The sequence below is a fragment of the Bos grunniens genome, chromosome 23 (assembly GCF_055505025.1).
Source record: "Bos grunniens cultivar Pamir isolate PY7600 chromosome 23, Bosgru_T2T1.0, whole genome shotgun sequence".
Lineage (NCBI taxonomy): Eukaryota > Metazoa > Chordata > Mammalia > Artiodactyla > Bovidae > Bos > Bos grunniens.
The window spans coordinates 11,939,764-11,953,379 of NC_141187.1; the positions used below are offsets into that span (position 1 = coordinate 11,939,764).

Below are 13,616 nucleotides of genomic sequence, written 5' to 3' on the forward strand. Positions count from 1 at the left end.
GCCACCTGTGCTTCTTACGCAGTTCCCCCCTCCCTTCCCCACCCCGCCAATTCCAATGTCTCTTCCGGGTGGGAGGTAATGGAGCTAATTAGGCCAATGAGGGGGTAACACCCGATCCTATGTTTTAAGCTGGGTCTCCAGGAGCCTGGAGTCTGTGCCCCACCATGGTCTTGGGAGGCTGTTTAGTCCCCCCGAAGGGCAACTGGGCTTCTCTCCCCGTCACCCGCCACCTCCTGCAGCTGGAGGCCCAGCTCCACCGTCTCAGCAGCACACACCAGGAGGCCAGCTCGGAGAACCGGCAGCTTCGGGAGGCCGAGCGGGACCTGGCTGGGCGGCTGGAAGAGGTGCGGGGGCAGCTGCAGGTGACCCGGGGGCACCTGGATGCCGCCAGGGGCCGCGTGTCCTGGCAGATGGAGGAGGAACCCAGGCAAGTAGCTGCCATCCCCGGGCTGGGCTGCAGACAGAGGGCTTCCTGCAAGAGGGGAGAAAGGGTTTGAGTTCTCAGAGACTCTGCTCAGCCTTCAGAGCTCACGGTGCAAGTGAAAAGTGAATGTTAGTTGCTCAGTCGCGTCCGACTTTCTCTGTGACCCCATGGACTACAGCCCACCAGGCGCCTCTGTCCATGGGATTCTCCGGGCAAGAATACTTGGAGTGCGTAGCCATTTCCTTCTCAATGGGATCTTCCCAACTCAGGGATTGAACCAGGGTCTCCCACATTGCAGACTATCTGAGCCACCAGGGAAGCCACACACAGACTCCCTCCTTAAACCTCACAACAACTCCACTGGGCTGGGATTGTCATGCCTGTTTCTCAGACAAGGGGGCAGAAGGGGGAAAATCACATGCCTGGACACACACGACTCACACAACTAGGATTCAAGCCCACACACACACACACACACACAGAGGCTAGCGCAGTCCTGGATCCTTGGCAGAGTGGGATGGGCTGGAATAGTAGGAAGGCTTCCTGGAGGAGGTGAGGCTCCACATGGGCCTTGAAGGATGAGCAGGATTGGATGAGGAGAGGGGTGGGGAGTGAGTGCCGGGTGAGAAGTCCTGTGGAAGGGAAGACCTAAGGGAGGGCCAGCTGTGAGGTGTGCATCTGCTGCTGAAGGATGCAGACAGGATGGGTGTGACAGCTACCTGCCCCTCCCTGACCCTAGCTTCCTGCACCCTTCCTAGTGTCCCCAGAACAGGTGAGGAGAAGGCTCCAGATGCTCAGGCAGCCTCCTCCGAGGAGGCTCCCCTGCCTGGACTGTTTGGGGACAACGATGACTGGGACCAGCTCCTCAGCGGCATCGGCAGCACCCCCCTCAGTGCCCTGCAGCTCTCCTGGAGCCCACCCCCAACCCCGAAAGCCTCCTCAGGCCCCCCAACGCCCCGAGTGGTCAGGCAGATCTCCATCTCAGAGCCACATGCTCTTCTGTTTGCTCAGGAGCCCTCTTCAGATCCAGGGGGTTCTCCAAGGAGCCCCCCTGGGGTACCTTCTGGGACCGAGGAAGAGAAAGGAGCGAATCCAGATGGGCCAGACATGAGTCCCCCAGAGCAGACTGGAGAGCCCCCCAGCCAGGAAGCTAAGGAAGAGTCAGGGCTTGGCCCCGGGGTCCACTTCCCCTGGGGTCTCCCAGGGGTCTCAGCTGGGGAGCCAGGGAGCCTGGTGGCAGCTGCACTCAAGGTGCTTGTTCCTTTGGAGGATGGGTCCCCTCCCCAGGCCTCAGCTGGGCCCAGCACACAGCTCCAGACCTCATACCCAGATGATGAGGGCCCTGGCCCTGGGCCGGTCCCACCCAAGCCTCCCCGGCAGAGAGAGGCCCTCCATCAGGACCCCCATTCTGCTGGCTCTGAGCCAAGGCTGGGGTCCTTGGGAGCTGGAGCTCTCCTGGTGGGGCTGGATGAGCCCTCCCAGGGCTTGGTGCCTGAGGGTCCGGCTCCCATGGATGGATCAGAGTGGGGCAAGTGGAGCCCAGATGCACAAGAGGGCCATTCAGGGGAGCTGCAGGAGGCTCATGGCCAGGTCCCCGGGCTGTCCACTCTCCTCCCCCAGAGCCTGGAAGAGGAGCCCAGGGCTGAGGAAAGGAAAGCAGTGGACCAGGGAGAGTGGAAGTTCAGGTCAGAGCTGACCGTCGAGGCTCGTGGCCTGAAACTCGAGCACTCAGAACTCCCCCAGCTCAATCCCCAGCCCGCGCCTCGCCCACCTGACAGAGCGCAGGCTGAGGTTGAAGCAGAAGCCCCGGCTCCCAGGAAACCATCAGAGGGCTTTCTCCCCTTTCTCCCCATGGGGGCTCAGCCTGGGGATGGAGCAGGGCCCCCAGAGTCCACACAAACCCTTCCCACCAGGGCTGAGCTGGAAGCCCAACCCAGGCCCCAGCCTACAACTGCCCACGCAGAAGGAGAACAAGCCCCCTCTAAGTCCAGGAAGCCAAGGGCAGAGAACAGGCCTGAAGATTCAAGAATGGACTCTGGAGGTCCGGGGCTGACCCCATTCCCTGGGGACCGCACGGCCAACGAACCTTTGACCGACCCTGATTACACCTTCCATGTCATCTTCCTGGGAGACTCGAACGTGGGCAAAACCTCCTTCCTGTATCTGCTGCACCAGAACAACTTCGCCACTGGGCTGACAGCGACTGTGGGTAAGAGCCGCTTGCAGAGGATGGCAGGGGAGGGAGGGGAGAGCCGGAGGACCGGGCTGGCGAGCTGGAGCAGGCCCAGAGCAAACCATCCCCCAGCAAGCTGTAGGTTCTGCCCTCGCCACAGGCCCTGTGTTAGATGTTATTTTATACCGGCGTAACCTGGCTATTTTACTAATCATCTCTAATTATAGGTATTTTGCTTTCTCTGCATCGATCTGATGAGCTAATAACGTGCCACGTTAACAAAGCACCTACAATTTAGGTGGCAGCACTGGCCGATGGTGAAAACAAGCCGGTCTCCACCCACATGGCCCCTGGGCAGGCCACCTCAGGGACCCCGCTGCTTGAATTTGCCCAAGACCAGCCCTAGGCCAGCCAGCCAGGCTCTGGCAGGAAGCTACGTTGGGCAAGTTGAATATTTTACACAGAATGTATTTGTAGAGTAGGGTAAGTTAGGAACACCGGTGCTTGAGTTCAGAATCCAGTTCTGCCACTTACTAATGGTATGAACTTGGAGCAAATTATTCAAGCCCTCTGAGCATAAGGGGGGCAACCGTAGCGCTGACCTCTGAAAGGGGCTGTAAGAATTAGATCAGTTAATACATATCAAGGTCTTAGAATACTATCTGGCACGTATTAAGTGCTCAGTTAGTATTAGTTATTTTTATGGTTGTTATTATTATAAGTACTTTTGATAATGTCCAATCCAGTGGCTTTTGCAAGTGAAATGTCCTAAAGCCCAAAGCCTCCTCTCCCTAAGAACATTGGGATATGTGCCCCACTCGCGTAAAGCCATAGAAAAAAGCTCATGGGAATGTTCGGCTTGGGGTAAAAACGGAGGGATCTGCGTCTTTGTGTCTGTCTAGGTACGCGCTAACTGGGCACCAGTGGTAGACCAGTGGGTAAAGTTCTCAAACTTTACCTAGGAGACTCCCTCACCCCCTCACCCAGGACAGCTTCTTGAACTTTTCTCTGCCTGAGAAGCCTCACCTGGGGAGCCAGTTAAAAATGCAGTGTTGTCAGGAACAGGGGACCCATAGGAGGTCTGTTCTGATGTTGAACAGGGTCACAAGGTCTGCAAGGCCACCATCATTAATCACGCAAGCCAGGGGTCCCCAACCTCCAGGATCTAATGTCTGATGATCTAAGGTGGAGTTGATGTAATAACAGTGGACATAAAGGGTACAATAGATGCAATGCGCTTGAATCACCCCCAAACCACCACCCGCCCCCACCACCCTAGTCATGGAAACATCGTCTTCTATGAAACTGGTCATTGGTCTCAAAAAGTGTGAGGACTGCTGACCTCAGCTGCTGGTTACCGACCACCTGCAATGCACCAGGCACTTGCCTTATTCTGTGCCAGGGCCCCCTCACGCCTATGAGCCTCTCCCATTGTCATGTGGTAAGAAGTTTCCACGAAATTCAATAGAGAAAATACAGGTTGCGTAATTGTAAAAAGACAAGGCAAGCCTGCATGCACTGCTAGTCAGCCGGGAGGAGTGTGTGTGTGTGAAAGTGGCTCATTTGTGTACAACTCTTTGCAACTCCATGAACTATACAGTCCATGGAATTCTCCAAACCAGAATATTGGAGTGGGTAGCCGTTCCCTTCTCCAGGTGATTTTCCCAACCCTGGGATCGAACCCAGGTCTCCCACATTGCAGGCCGACTCTTTACCAGCTGAGCCACCAGGGAAGCCCTGATATCCAATCTGTCCCACACTTAGCTGTGGTGATCGCCATCCATCAGGCTTACCTGTCACTGGGGATGATTCCAGCTTCCTCCGTTGTACTCTCCCCACTCAGCATCACCCTCTGTTCCCACCCCGCTTTCTCGCCTGTCTGCCTTAGAGAACAGGGCTGGTGGAGGACCAGAGCCAGAGCCAATCGAATTATAGCTGACTGCGCATTTTTGTGAGGTTTCTCTGCAGCTATCCTCATTTTACACATGAGGAAAACAGAACTGAAGTCCTGGTGAACTTTTGGGCCCTATCTGGGCAGCAAAGTTCATACCTGGGGCCACCTGCCTTCAAAGCACAGGCCCTCACCCCAGAGGCTCTACGCTTTTATACGCTGAGCGCTGCCCACTCCCTGGGGTTGTTCACATAAAACAGCAGATTTCTTGGGAAGCAGAAGACATTATAGTTCTGACAGTTTATGTGGTTTAAGTTGTAACATGTGGGGATACGTGGGTAGACTGAGGGTGGGCGATGGGCAGGGAGGAGGAAGGTGGGAGTAATGCAAGTTACTAAATGCAAAGAATAATCATGAGGGTTGCTCTATAGACCATGCTGCGGATGTTTATGCAGAGACTGGATGTCATCACAGCGGGCGGGACTGGGTAACCGCAGAAGTTTCTGCAAACCCTGGGCTTCCTTAGACCTTCAGGAAAGGGGGCAGTAAAGAGAAATGGATGCTGCAGATACACTTCTGCTGAGGTCAGGACTTCCTGGCTGCCACTTCCCCCAGTCTCCTCTGGGGAGCACAGATGGGGGCGTCTGTGGCTTGTCACCACCGGGGGCAGAAGTAAGATCTTGTGGGGGTCACCATGTGTCACCTTGAGGAAGCTCTCTACTGGCTCGGGGATCATGTGAGGAGTTGCCTCTTTCCTGAGCTGGTTGGCGCCCCATGGTGGGCTCAGCAGGGGCAAAACAGCCCCTCTCTGTCACCCCCATCCCACTCACCCCCATCCCACTCACCCCCATCCCTGGGAACTGGGGGTTGGCAGGAAGTTGCTCCCCAAAGATTCCAAGCCTCCTGGGGATTTCACTAGTACATCCACATTTCCAGGGATAGGAGGGGTCTGGAACCATGACCCAGGGAAGGATTGGTCTGTGAAATTTTGAGGAGGTGGAGGTTCAGAAAGATGAGAATTCATAGTAGATAATAAAAATGACCACTTCCCAAGCAGCCCCTAGACATTGGACCAGACCTTGAACGTAAGTTATTCAATCCTCCCAATCACCCAGTGACATGGGTCTTTTTAAATTGCCACCTTGCAGATGAGAAAGGAAGGCTCAGAGGGGTGAAGTGACTCACACAGGCAGTAGAGCAGCAGAAGGTGGACAACTCAGAGCCCAACCGGTCCTCCTTGAAGCCGGCACTCCCTTTACCCACCCAGGTTGCCTGTCTGCCCTGCTGTCTGGGTAGAGAATAAAGATGCATGCAATAATTAGGAATGAGAGAAGAAGTATTATTAAAAAATAAATGAGTGAAACTGATTTTCCTGAGTAGCCTGAGGACTAAACATTGCCATGTAGTTGAGAAGACAGGTATTTTCGTAGTGGTGGAAACAAGGCAGGGTGCCTCATGTCAGCCAGCTGTCAGGGTGGGAGTGCAGTGGGAGCTGGGTAGGCAAAGCAGGATGCTCTTCTCGGAGGATGTGGACCCTCAAGTGCGGATGGGGTTTGAAGAGCAGAAGGGAAGCCCAGCTGCCAAAAGTTCCCACCCTCATGGCTGGTACTGGGAGCAGGTGTATATTCAGGCAGGCGTCAGCTCCAAGTCCTGGATGGTAACTAGAAAGTAGGCTTGACCCTCATCTGTGTGTCCTAGGAGTGGATTTTCGAGTCAAAAACCTGCTGGTGGACAACAAGCGCTTTGCGCTGCAGCTCTGGGACACAGCTGGCCAGGAGAGGTAATGGACACTGTCGACATTAGTGACTGAGCCTGGACTGCAGAGCAGTGGAGCCCAGCCCCGACCAGAGCCCTACCAAGTGCAAATGCAGCTTGTACCCGCTGAGGATTCAGGAGGTGGGGGATGGAGAGACGAGCCCAGGCCCAGGGCAGGAGACAGGAGAGCGCACCCAGAGGCCCCCTCAGCCTGGCGGGGTAACTGTGAGGGCCGTCCCAACGTGGCCCTCAGGGCACAGCTACTCAATCGCTTTTTTTTTTGGCCACGCCTTGTGGCATGTGGGATCTTAGATCCCCAACCAGGGATTGAACCTACACCCCCCGTGAAGGGGAGGCTTGGACTCCCAGCCACTGGTCCTCCAGGGAAGCTCTCTCACCTATCCTTCTGAAAATATTAGCTTTCGACTTTCTAGTTAAGCAGTAGCGATCAAAACTGAAAAGGGACATTATCTATGACCCGGAAGTTCTACTTCTAGAAATTCATTCTACTAATAAATTCATACTATATTATCAAAAGGACCAAGACTGTTCACAGCAATAGTGTTCATATTATGAAACGTTGGATGCCTCCTCAGCACCATCAGTAGTGAGCCAGTTAAATAAATTAGAGTCTCTTCACACAATAGAATATAATGAAGCCGGAGAAAAGATGGAGGATCCTCTTTATGTATCTTTGTGACCCCAAGGACTGTAGCCCTCCGGGCTCCTCTGTCCATGGAATTCTCCAGGCAAGAACAATGGAGTGGGTAGCCATTCCCTCTTCCAGAGGATCTTCCCAACCCAGGGATTGAACCTGGATCTTTGGCCTTGCAGGCAGGTTCTTTACCATCTGAGCCACCAGGAAAGTCACCCCTTATGTACCAATAGGGAAATATCTCTAAGACATTTTATTATCTGGAGAAAACAAAGAACCGAGTATTGAATATTAGTGAGTACAGTGTTTTACATTGTATTTGCTTAAACAGTGCGTGTATGGGTGTGTGTGTGTGTGTGTGTGTGAGTATATATATGCATTTATGTATATGCATGAAATATCCCTGGGAGACTATTTGAATAATGGGTAACTCTGGTTGCCTCTGGGGAGGAGGGCTGGGTAGCTGCAGGATGAAGGTAGAGTCGCCTGAGAGAGACTTTTCATTAGATGCCCTTTGGTACCTTTTGAAACCTGAGCCGTGAGGACTGTTAACCTGTTCAACAATAAGCACACCGGAAGAAGGAAAATACATGCACACCCCCTCTGGGAAGCAGTTAGAAGCTGATGTAGCAGCTGAGGCCTAGAGAGGCCGGAGCCTGGGGTCAGGGTGCCTGGCATCACTGGCGCGGACTCTCTGGGCAGGTACCACAGCGTGACCCGGCAGCTGCTCCGCAAGGCTGACGGCGTGGTGCTCATGTACGACGTCACCTCCCAGGAGAGCTTTGTCCACGTGCGCTACTGGCTGGACTGTCTCCGGGTGAGCTGCCGGCTGCTGGGGCTGGCCCCAGTGTGCAGTCAAGAGGGAACTTGTGTCTTTCCCACTCCTTTTTTGTCCCAGGATTACCAAGGACACAACGGACATGTGGGTGACAATCTGCTGAGGGCATGTGGCTGGATGGGCTGGGAGCGTAGTAGTACAAAGAAGCCACAACCACATAGTACGGTCTCCAAAACAAACTGCTTCCTGTTTCCTTCCTGTGACCATTTCTGTCCTATGCACCAAAGCTCTGTGATATATTCTTAACACCTGGGGATAATGCAAGTCTAGTGTCACTCTAGATGATCACTCCTTTGTCCATATATCTCTAGTCCTTTCCCCCACATATGTATTTTATATACGTAAGAATGAAATTCATATGCTGAAATTCTACAGCACGTACTAGCACAGAAGAGGGATATGAAGAAAGACATGTTGTCGTCTCTCTAGAAGTTTCTGGTCTAGTTTCATCTCTAGAAGAGATGCAAAGGAAGCAGAATAAAGTAATATTTGAAGGAAACTAGGTTCTGATGAGACCTGGGTTTGAATCCCAACTACCCCATCCTAACTCTGTAACCTCGGACAAGTGACTTAAACTCTCTGAATTCAATTGCCCAACTTTTCTCACAGAGGAGTTGTGAGGATTAACTTTTATAACTGCTTTCAGCACAGTACCTGGTATATAGTGAACTCTCCATTAACAGAAGCTATTATTATTATCATCCATTAAACAGTTAGGAGATGAGTCAAGGCAGCCCGTGTAATCTAACGCTAGGCTGTTCAGCACAGGCAGGAAACGACAGGCCTGGGCAGGAGCAATCCAGGAAGGCTTCCTAGGGGAGGTGACTTTGAGGTTGGCCTTGGAGAGTGGGTGACATGTTTGCTGGCTGAGAGGAGGGGTAAGTTCACTGCAGATGGAAGGGAACGCGTCAGAGGTGGGAAGAGCATGGAGTGGGTGTGATATAGAAAGTGGGCTGTGTGTGTAGGGTGGGTAGTGGCACAGGGTCAGCTTTTCCTGGAGGGCAGGGTCAGATCCACCCAGGGTCTGGCTCACAGCAGGTGCCCAACAGGTGTGGCTGAGGGGACATATTCTGTGTGCAGGATGCAGAGTCTGATGACGTGGTCATCCTTCTCTTGGGAAACAAGACGGACCGTGAGGAGGATCGGCAAGTGTCCACTGAGGCCGGGCAGCAACTGGCCCAGGTGAGCAGCTGGGCATCAGCCCCTCCCCCAGCCTGGACTGGGCAGACCTGTCCCTGGGGGGTAGTGAATAGGTCACCCTGGCCCGGGCCACAGAGAACAATGGGCTCCTGCCCCTGCTCAATCAGAGACTAACAGCCTTCCACCCCACCGGGCCCAAGACCCGGACACGAGACGGTAACAGACAGCAGGACATTGAACCTTACTGTTGCATTAGCAAATCCTCATAGTGTCCTGACCTACGTAAAAATTACCTTCAGAGTAAAAAGCTTTTCAGGCTTCACTTAAAATTCCCAATCAAATCTTCATTTTATCTCTGGTCTCTAATTAACATAACATTCCTTCTAATTTATTCTATCTTAAGACCCAAATTCTTCCCTGGAAAGATTGCATCAAAAGCCCCACCACCAGACAGGGGAGCATGGATACAATTTATTTTTGAGTAGAATTGAACTACGTTCCAGAAAATCTGGAGAATAATTAAGATGGAAAAAAGTCTCGCTCCCCACCCTACCTCTGACACCACCCCTCTTGACATTTCCATATTGTATTTCCTTCCCATTTCTTCTCTCATTTCTCCTAACCATGAGATCATCACTGTGGCTCCTGGTTGGTGGGAATTTTTTCCTCTTAAAAGTCGTAGCTCACTGCCTTTGACAGGAATTCCTTCTCTAGCAATTTATCCTAAGGAAAGAGTCAGAAATAATAGTTCCTAAGAGAAGAACGTAATAGATCCTGTGTATAATTGAACATGTTTGTATGAGAATGTTCTTTATGAGAACACTTGGCAACATTTGGTGGTTAATTTGTGGAGCTTCATGCAAAAAGGTAGCATTTGCAATTAAGAATCCTGTTCTGAAAAATATTTAAGGTTGTGGAGGAAATGCTTATAATATAATGTGAAGTCAGAAAAATAGCCATGTCTCTGGGGACAGGTTAGGTTGAATCATATGAGATTGCTGATATTTGACTGTTTGGCATCTATCAGAGCAGCAATTTCATACAGTTTAACCTAACAGTATAATGATATTTAGCCCACACTCCACACTCCCAATAATAAAGGGTCATATAAAAGAGAATGGAAATATTGGATTGGCCAAAAAGTTCATTCCGTTCTTTTCTAAAGAAGCTTTGGTCAACTCAACATATATTCAAACACTAACAAAAGTGGTTTATAAGTTGCACTTACATTTTCACTAAAAAAATTTATTTACTTATTTATTTATTTTTGGCTGTGCTGGGTCCTCATTGCTGAGTGGGCTTTCTCTAGCTGCGGCAAGTGGGGGCTACTGTCCAGTTGCGGTGGGCTGGCTTCCCACTGCAGTGGTTTGTCGTGTTGCAGACCATGTGCTCTAGGGAGCCTGAGCTCAGTAACTGTGGCTCCCGGACTCTAGAGCACAACCTGTATAGTTGCGGTGCGCAGGCTTAGTTGTATGGCATGTGGGATCTTCCCAGATCTGGGATGGAACCTGTGTCTCCTGCCTTAGTAGGCAGATTCCTTATCACTGAGCCGCCAGGGAAGCCCTGTACTTACACGTTTTTATGCTATATTTCCCAATGTTTCCCCCAATTCAATACTTCTGAAATTGAAAACATAAAAAAAAAATATATATATATATATATACACAAACAACGAATGACTTTAAAGAGCTTCTCAGGTGGCACAGTGGTAAAGAATCCATGTGCAATGCAGGAGGCGCAAGAGACACAGTTTCCATCTCTGGGTCAGGAAGATCCCCTGGAGTAGGAAATGGCATCCTGTTCCAGTATTCTTGCCTGGAAAATTCCATGGACAGAGGAGCCTGATGGGCTGCAGTCCATGGGGTCACAAAGAGTCAGACACGACTGAGCTGACACAGACAACAACTTAAAAATGTCCCCAAGGACATTTCTCCTAATTGGAACACGGGCTTCCCAACATTACTCTGAAGGCTGTGGGGTGTTTCTAGGTGGCGTCTTTGACACCTTGGCCAGCCAAAATGGAGAGACAGTGGGCAGAGGGGCAAGGCTGGGGACCATGGAGACGGGGAAAGAGACACAGGCTGCCTCGCCCCTTGGGGTTGGCTTGGGGATGTACTGGATGGGACTCTGTCTGATGGTCGGGCCTTTGGTGGTGGGGGCTGCCACCTGGACTCTCGGGGGTTTCCTCCACGGCACCTGTACCCCCATCTATCTGGCTGCAGGAGCTGGGGGTCTCCTTTGGAGAGTGCAGCGCTGCGCTGGGTCATAACATCCTGGAGCCCGTGGTGCACCTGGCCCGGTGAGTGCCGCCCTACCCCTCCCCGCCCAGAACCTCCCGGACAGCCTTTAGCTGACTCATGCGGGAGGGGAGGCCCATCTGAGGAAGCACCTGAGAAAGCACAGGGCTCAGAAGCCTGGGGAGGGAGTGAGAGCCCTTCGAGGAGTCTCCCAACTCCAGTTCCACCAGTCCTGTCAGCGGCCCCACCTCTGGGAAGTCTCCATCCCCTCTCTGAGCCTCTGTGCCCTCCCAAGCTTCCAGTGACTTCCACTGCATTTAGAATAAAATTCAGATGCCTCCCAAAGGCCCGGATAGGCTCCAGTGCCATCTCCCTGCCCCCCACCCGACCTCCTCAGTCATGAGCTTAAGCCACTCAGAGGAACCCTCCCTGACCACACCTGCTCCCACCACTATTCTGAACCTTGTTCTCTGTGTCCCTCAAAGCCCTTCTTCTTCTTTTTTTTTTTTTTTTTCCGGCTGCAAAGAGCAACTTGAGGGATCTTAGTTCCCTGACCAGGGATCAAACCCAGGCCTTCAGAGTGAGAGCTCGGAGTCCTAACCACTGGACTGCCAGGGAAGTCCCACAAAGCCTTTCTTGGCAAACTGTCGTTTCAGAGTTTGTCCATTTTCCTGATGCTGACTGCCTTCCCCACCAGGCTGGAGCTCTAGCAGGGCCAGGTCTTTTTGGTTCATCTCCTCCCGGTTCAGTCCCTGGGTCAGAAAGATCCCCTGGAGAAGGAAATGGCAACCCACTCCAGTATTCTTGCCTGGAGAATTTCATGGGCAGAAGAATGTGGTGGACTGTAGCCCACGGGGTCGCAAAGAGTCGGACATGGCTGAGTGACTAACACTTCCTCCCTCTGGAGCCTGGCGCATGTCGGTGTTCAATTAATGAATGAAATGAGTGAGGTGGGAGGGGTCTTAGATGACACATTATCTAGGCCCCTTCTCTGACAAAGCAACTTTCAGAGTGAGCTTGCTGAACTGCAAACCTGATCCCGTCTGATCCCTGGGACAGGAAACTGCTTGATGACTTCCTTTTGCTTTAGAATAAAAGCCCTACTTGTGGCTTCCTGGCTGGCAGAGCCCTGAATCCTCACTGCCTCCAAGGCTTCTTTCTGGCTGTTCAGTCCTTAGGCTCTGTGATTTAGGACAGTGCCAGGCACACAGGAAATACGCTGTGAATAAATGAATGAACGAAGAGGCTTTACTTCACCGATGCCCCAGCTCTCTCTTGACACTAAGCCTTTGCCCTCTGCCTAGAACTCACCCTTCCCTCTTTTCTGCAAGCGGACCCTTGTCCAGTGCTCCGTCTCGGCTCCAGCACTGCTTCCTTGCACCCTAAATCCCTCCAGGATCTGGTGTGAAGTCCCTCTGTGTGCCGCCCCATTCCTGGGTCCTGGTGGCCCCTTCCCGTCTCGGTCTCCCACACTACGCAAGGCAAGACCTGCTGGCTTCACGGTCATAATCAGAGTCTCTAGCCCCTGGCACGCAGTAGGCTGCAGAGAATGCTAGGAAAGAGACAGAAAGGTGTTTCATGCCATGTGGAACGCAGGGCAGGGGCAGAGCGGAAGTTCAGGGGGTCCAGCCCCCAGCTGCACCCTTGGGTCCCTCCCTGCTGTCTCTGGCAGGTGAGAAAGAGGACTGATGCCCGGGCATCTTCACGCAGGTCCCTCAAGATGCAAGAAGAGCGCCTGAAGGGCTCGCTGGTGGAGGTGGCCCCCGAGAAGCCTCCAAAGAGAGCTGGCTGCTGCTTCTGAGGTGCTGGCCTGTCTGGGGTGGGCTGGCCACCTCCCTGGGTTTCCTGTGCCTTGGCTCCTGTCCCACCCGCCTGGACACAGCAGTGACAGAGACGACTGGCTCAGAAGTTCTGGAAAACCCTCCTTGGGTCAGGACTCAGACCCCAGGGCAGAGGCTGCACTAACGCTGGCCTTTACACTCCCAGAGAGGGACTTTTCTGAGTAATAAGGTTGGTGGGGTGGGGATGGGGGGGCCAGTTAAAACTCTTTAAAGAAAGGAAAAGTCCAGAAAAAGGGCTTAAGGAAAATACACCACAGTATTGGCAAAACATCTCTAAGTGATAAAATTATAGGATAAAGGTGTGGCGGTGTTTTCCTTTTTACATGTATTTGTATTTACAGATCTTCTACGATGACTGGGTATTCCTTCTGTAGTCAGGAATAAGAATAAATCTTGAAGGGCGGGAGGGAAACTTTTAAAGAGCTTGCTTCGGTGCTGATTCCTAATTGAAATGGCCTGTTAATTGCAAAGTACTCTGTTTATTAAAGCAGTCCCACTCTTCCATGCCTGGCAAAGCTGGTGAACCTTGTCATTCTCAATGTGTCGGTTTGCAAACAGAGGGTTTCTTTCAAGCAGAATCTGATTCCTGGGCAAGAGCTGATGGCCCCTGGTATGTTCCATTCCCCTTATCTCCCTGAGCCCCAACCCCACTCTCTTTTCCC

The 13,616-nt window shown here is 52.3% G+C and overlaps 1 protein-coding gene across 1 annotated transcript in view; it reads left to right on the forward strand.

Moving 5' to 3' along the window:
- RAB44 (RAB44, member RAS oncogene family) overlaps nt 1-13,469 on the forward strand; it is a 38,406-nt gene extending 24,937 nt beyond the window's left edge. The window contains exons 8-14 of the mRNA XM_086371424.1: nt 240-427; nt 1,183-2,633; nt 6,187-6,268; nt 7,601-7,715; nt 8,817-8,918; nt 11,099-11,175; nt 12,824-13,469. Coding sequence (XP_086227550.1) covers nt 240-427; nt 1,183-2,633; nt 6,187-6,268; nt 7,601-7,715; nt 8,817-8,918; nt 11,099-11,175; nt 12,824-12,914 — 2,106 coding nt within the window. The 3' untranslated portion in view covers nt 12,915-13,469. The remainder of the gene's footprint in view (nt 1-239; nt 428-1,182; nt 2,634-6,186; nt 6,269-7,600; nt 7,716-8,816; nt 8,919-11,098; nt 11,176-12,823) is intronic.
- The last annotated feature ends 147 nt before the right edge of the window (nt 13,470-13,616 follow it).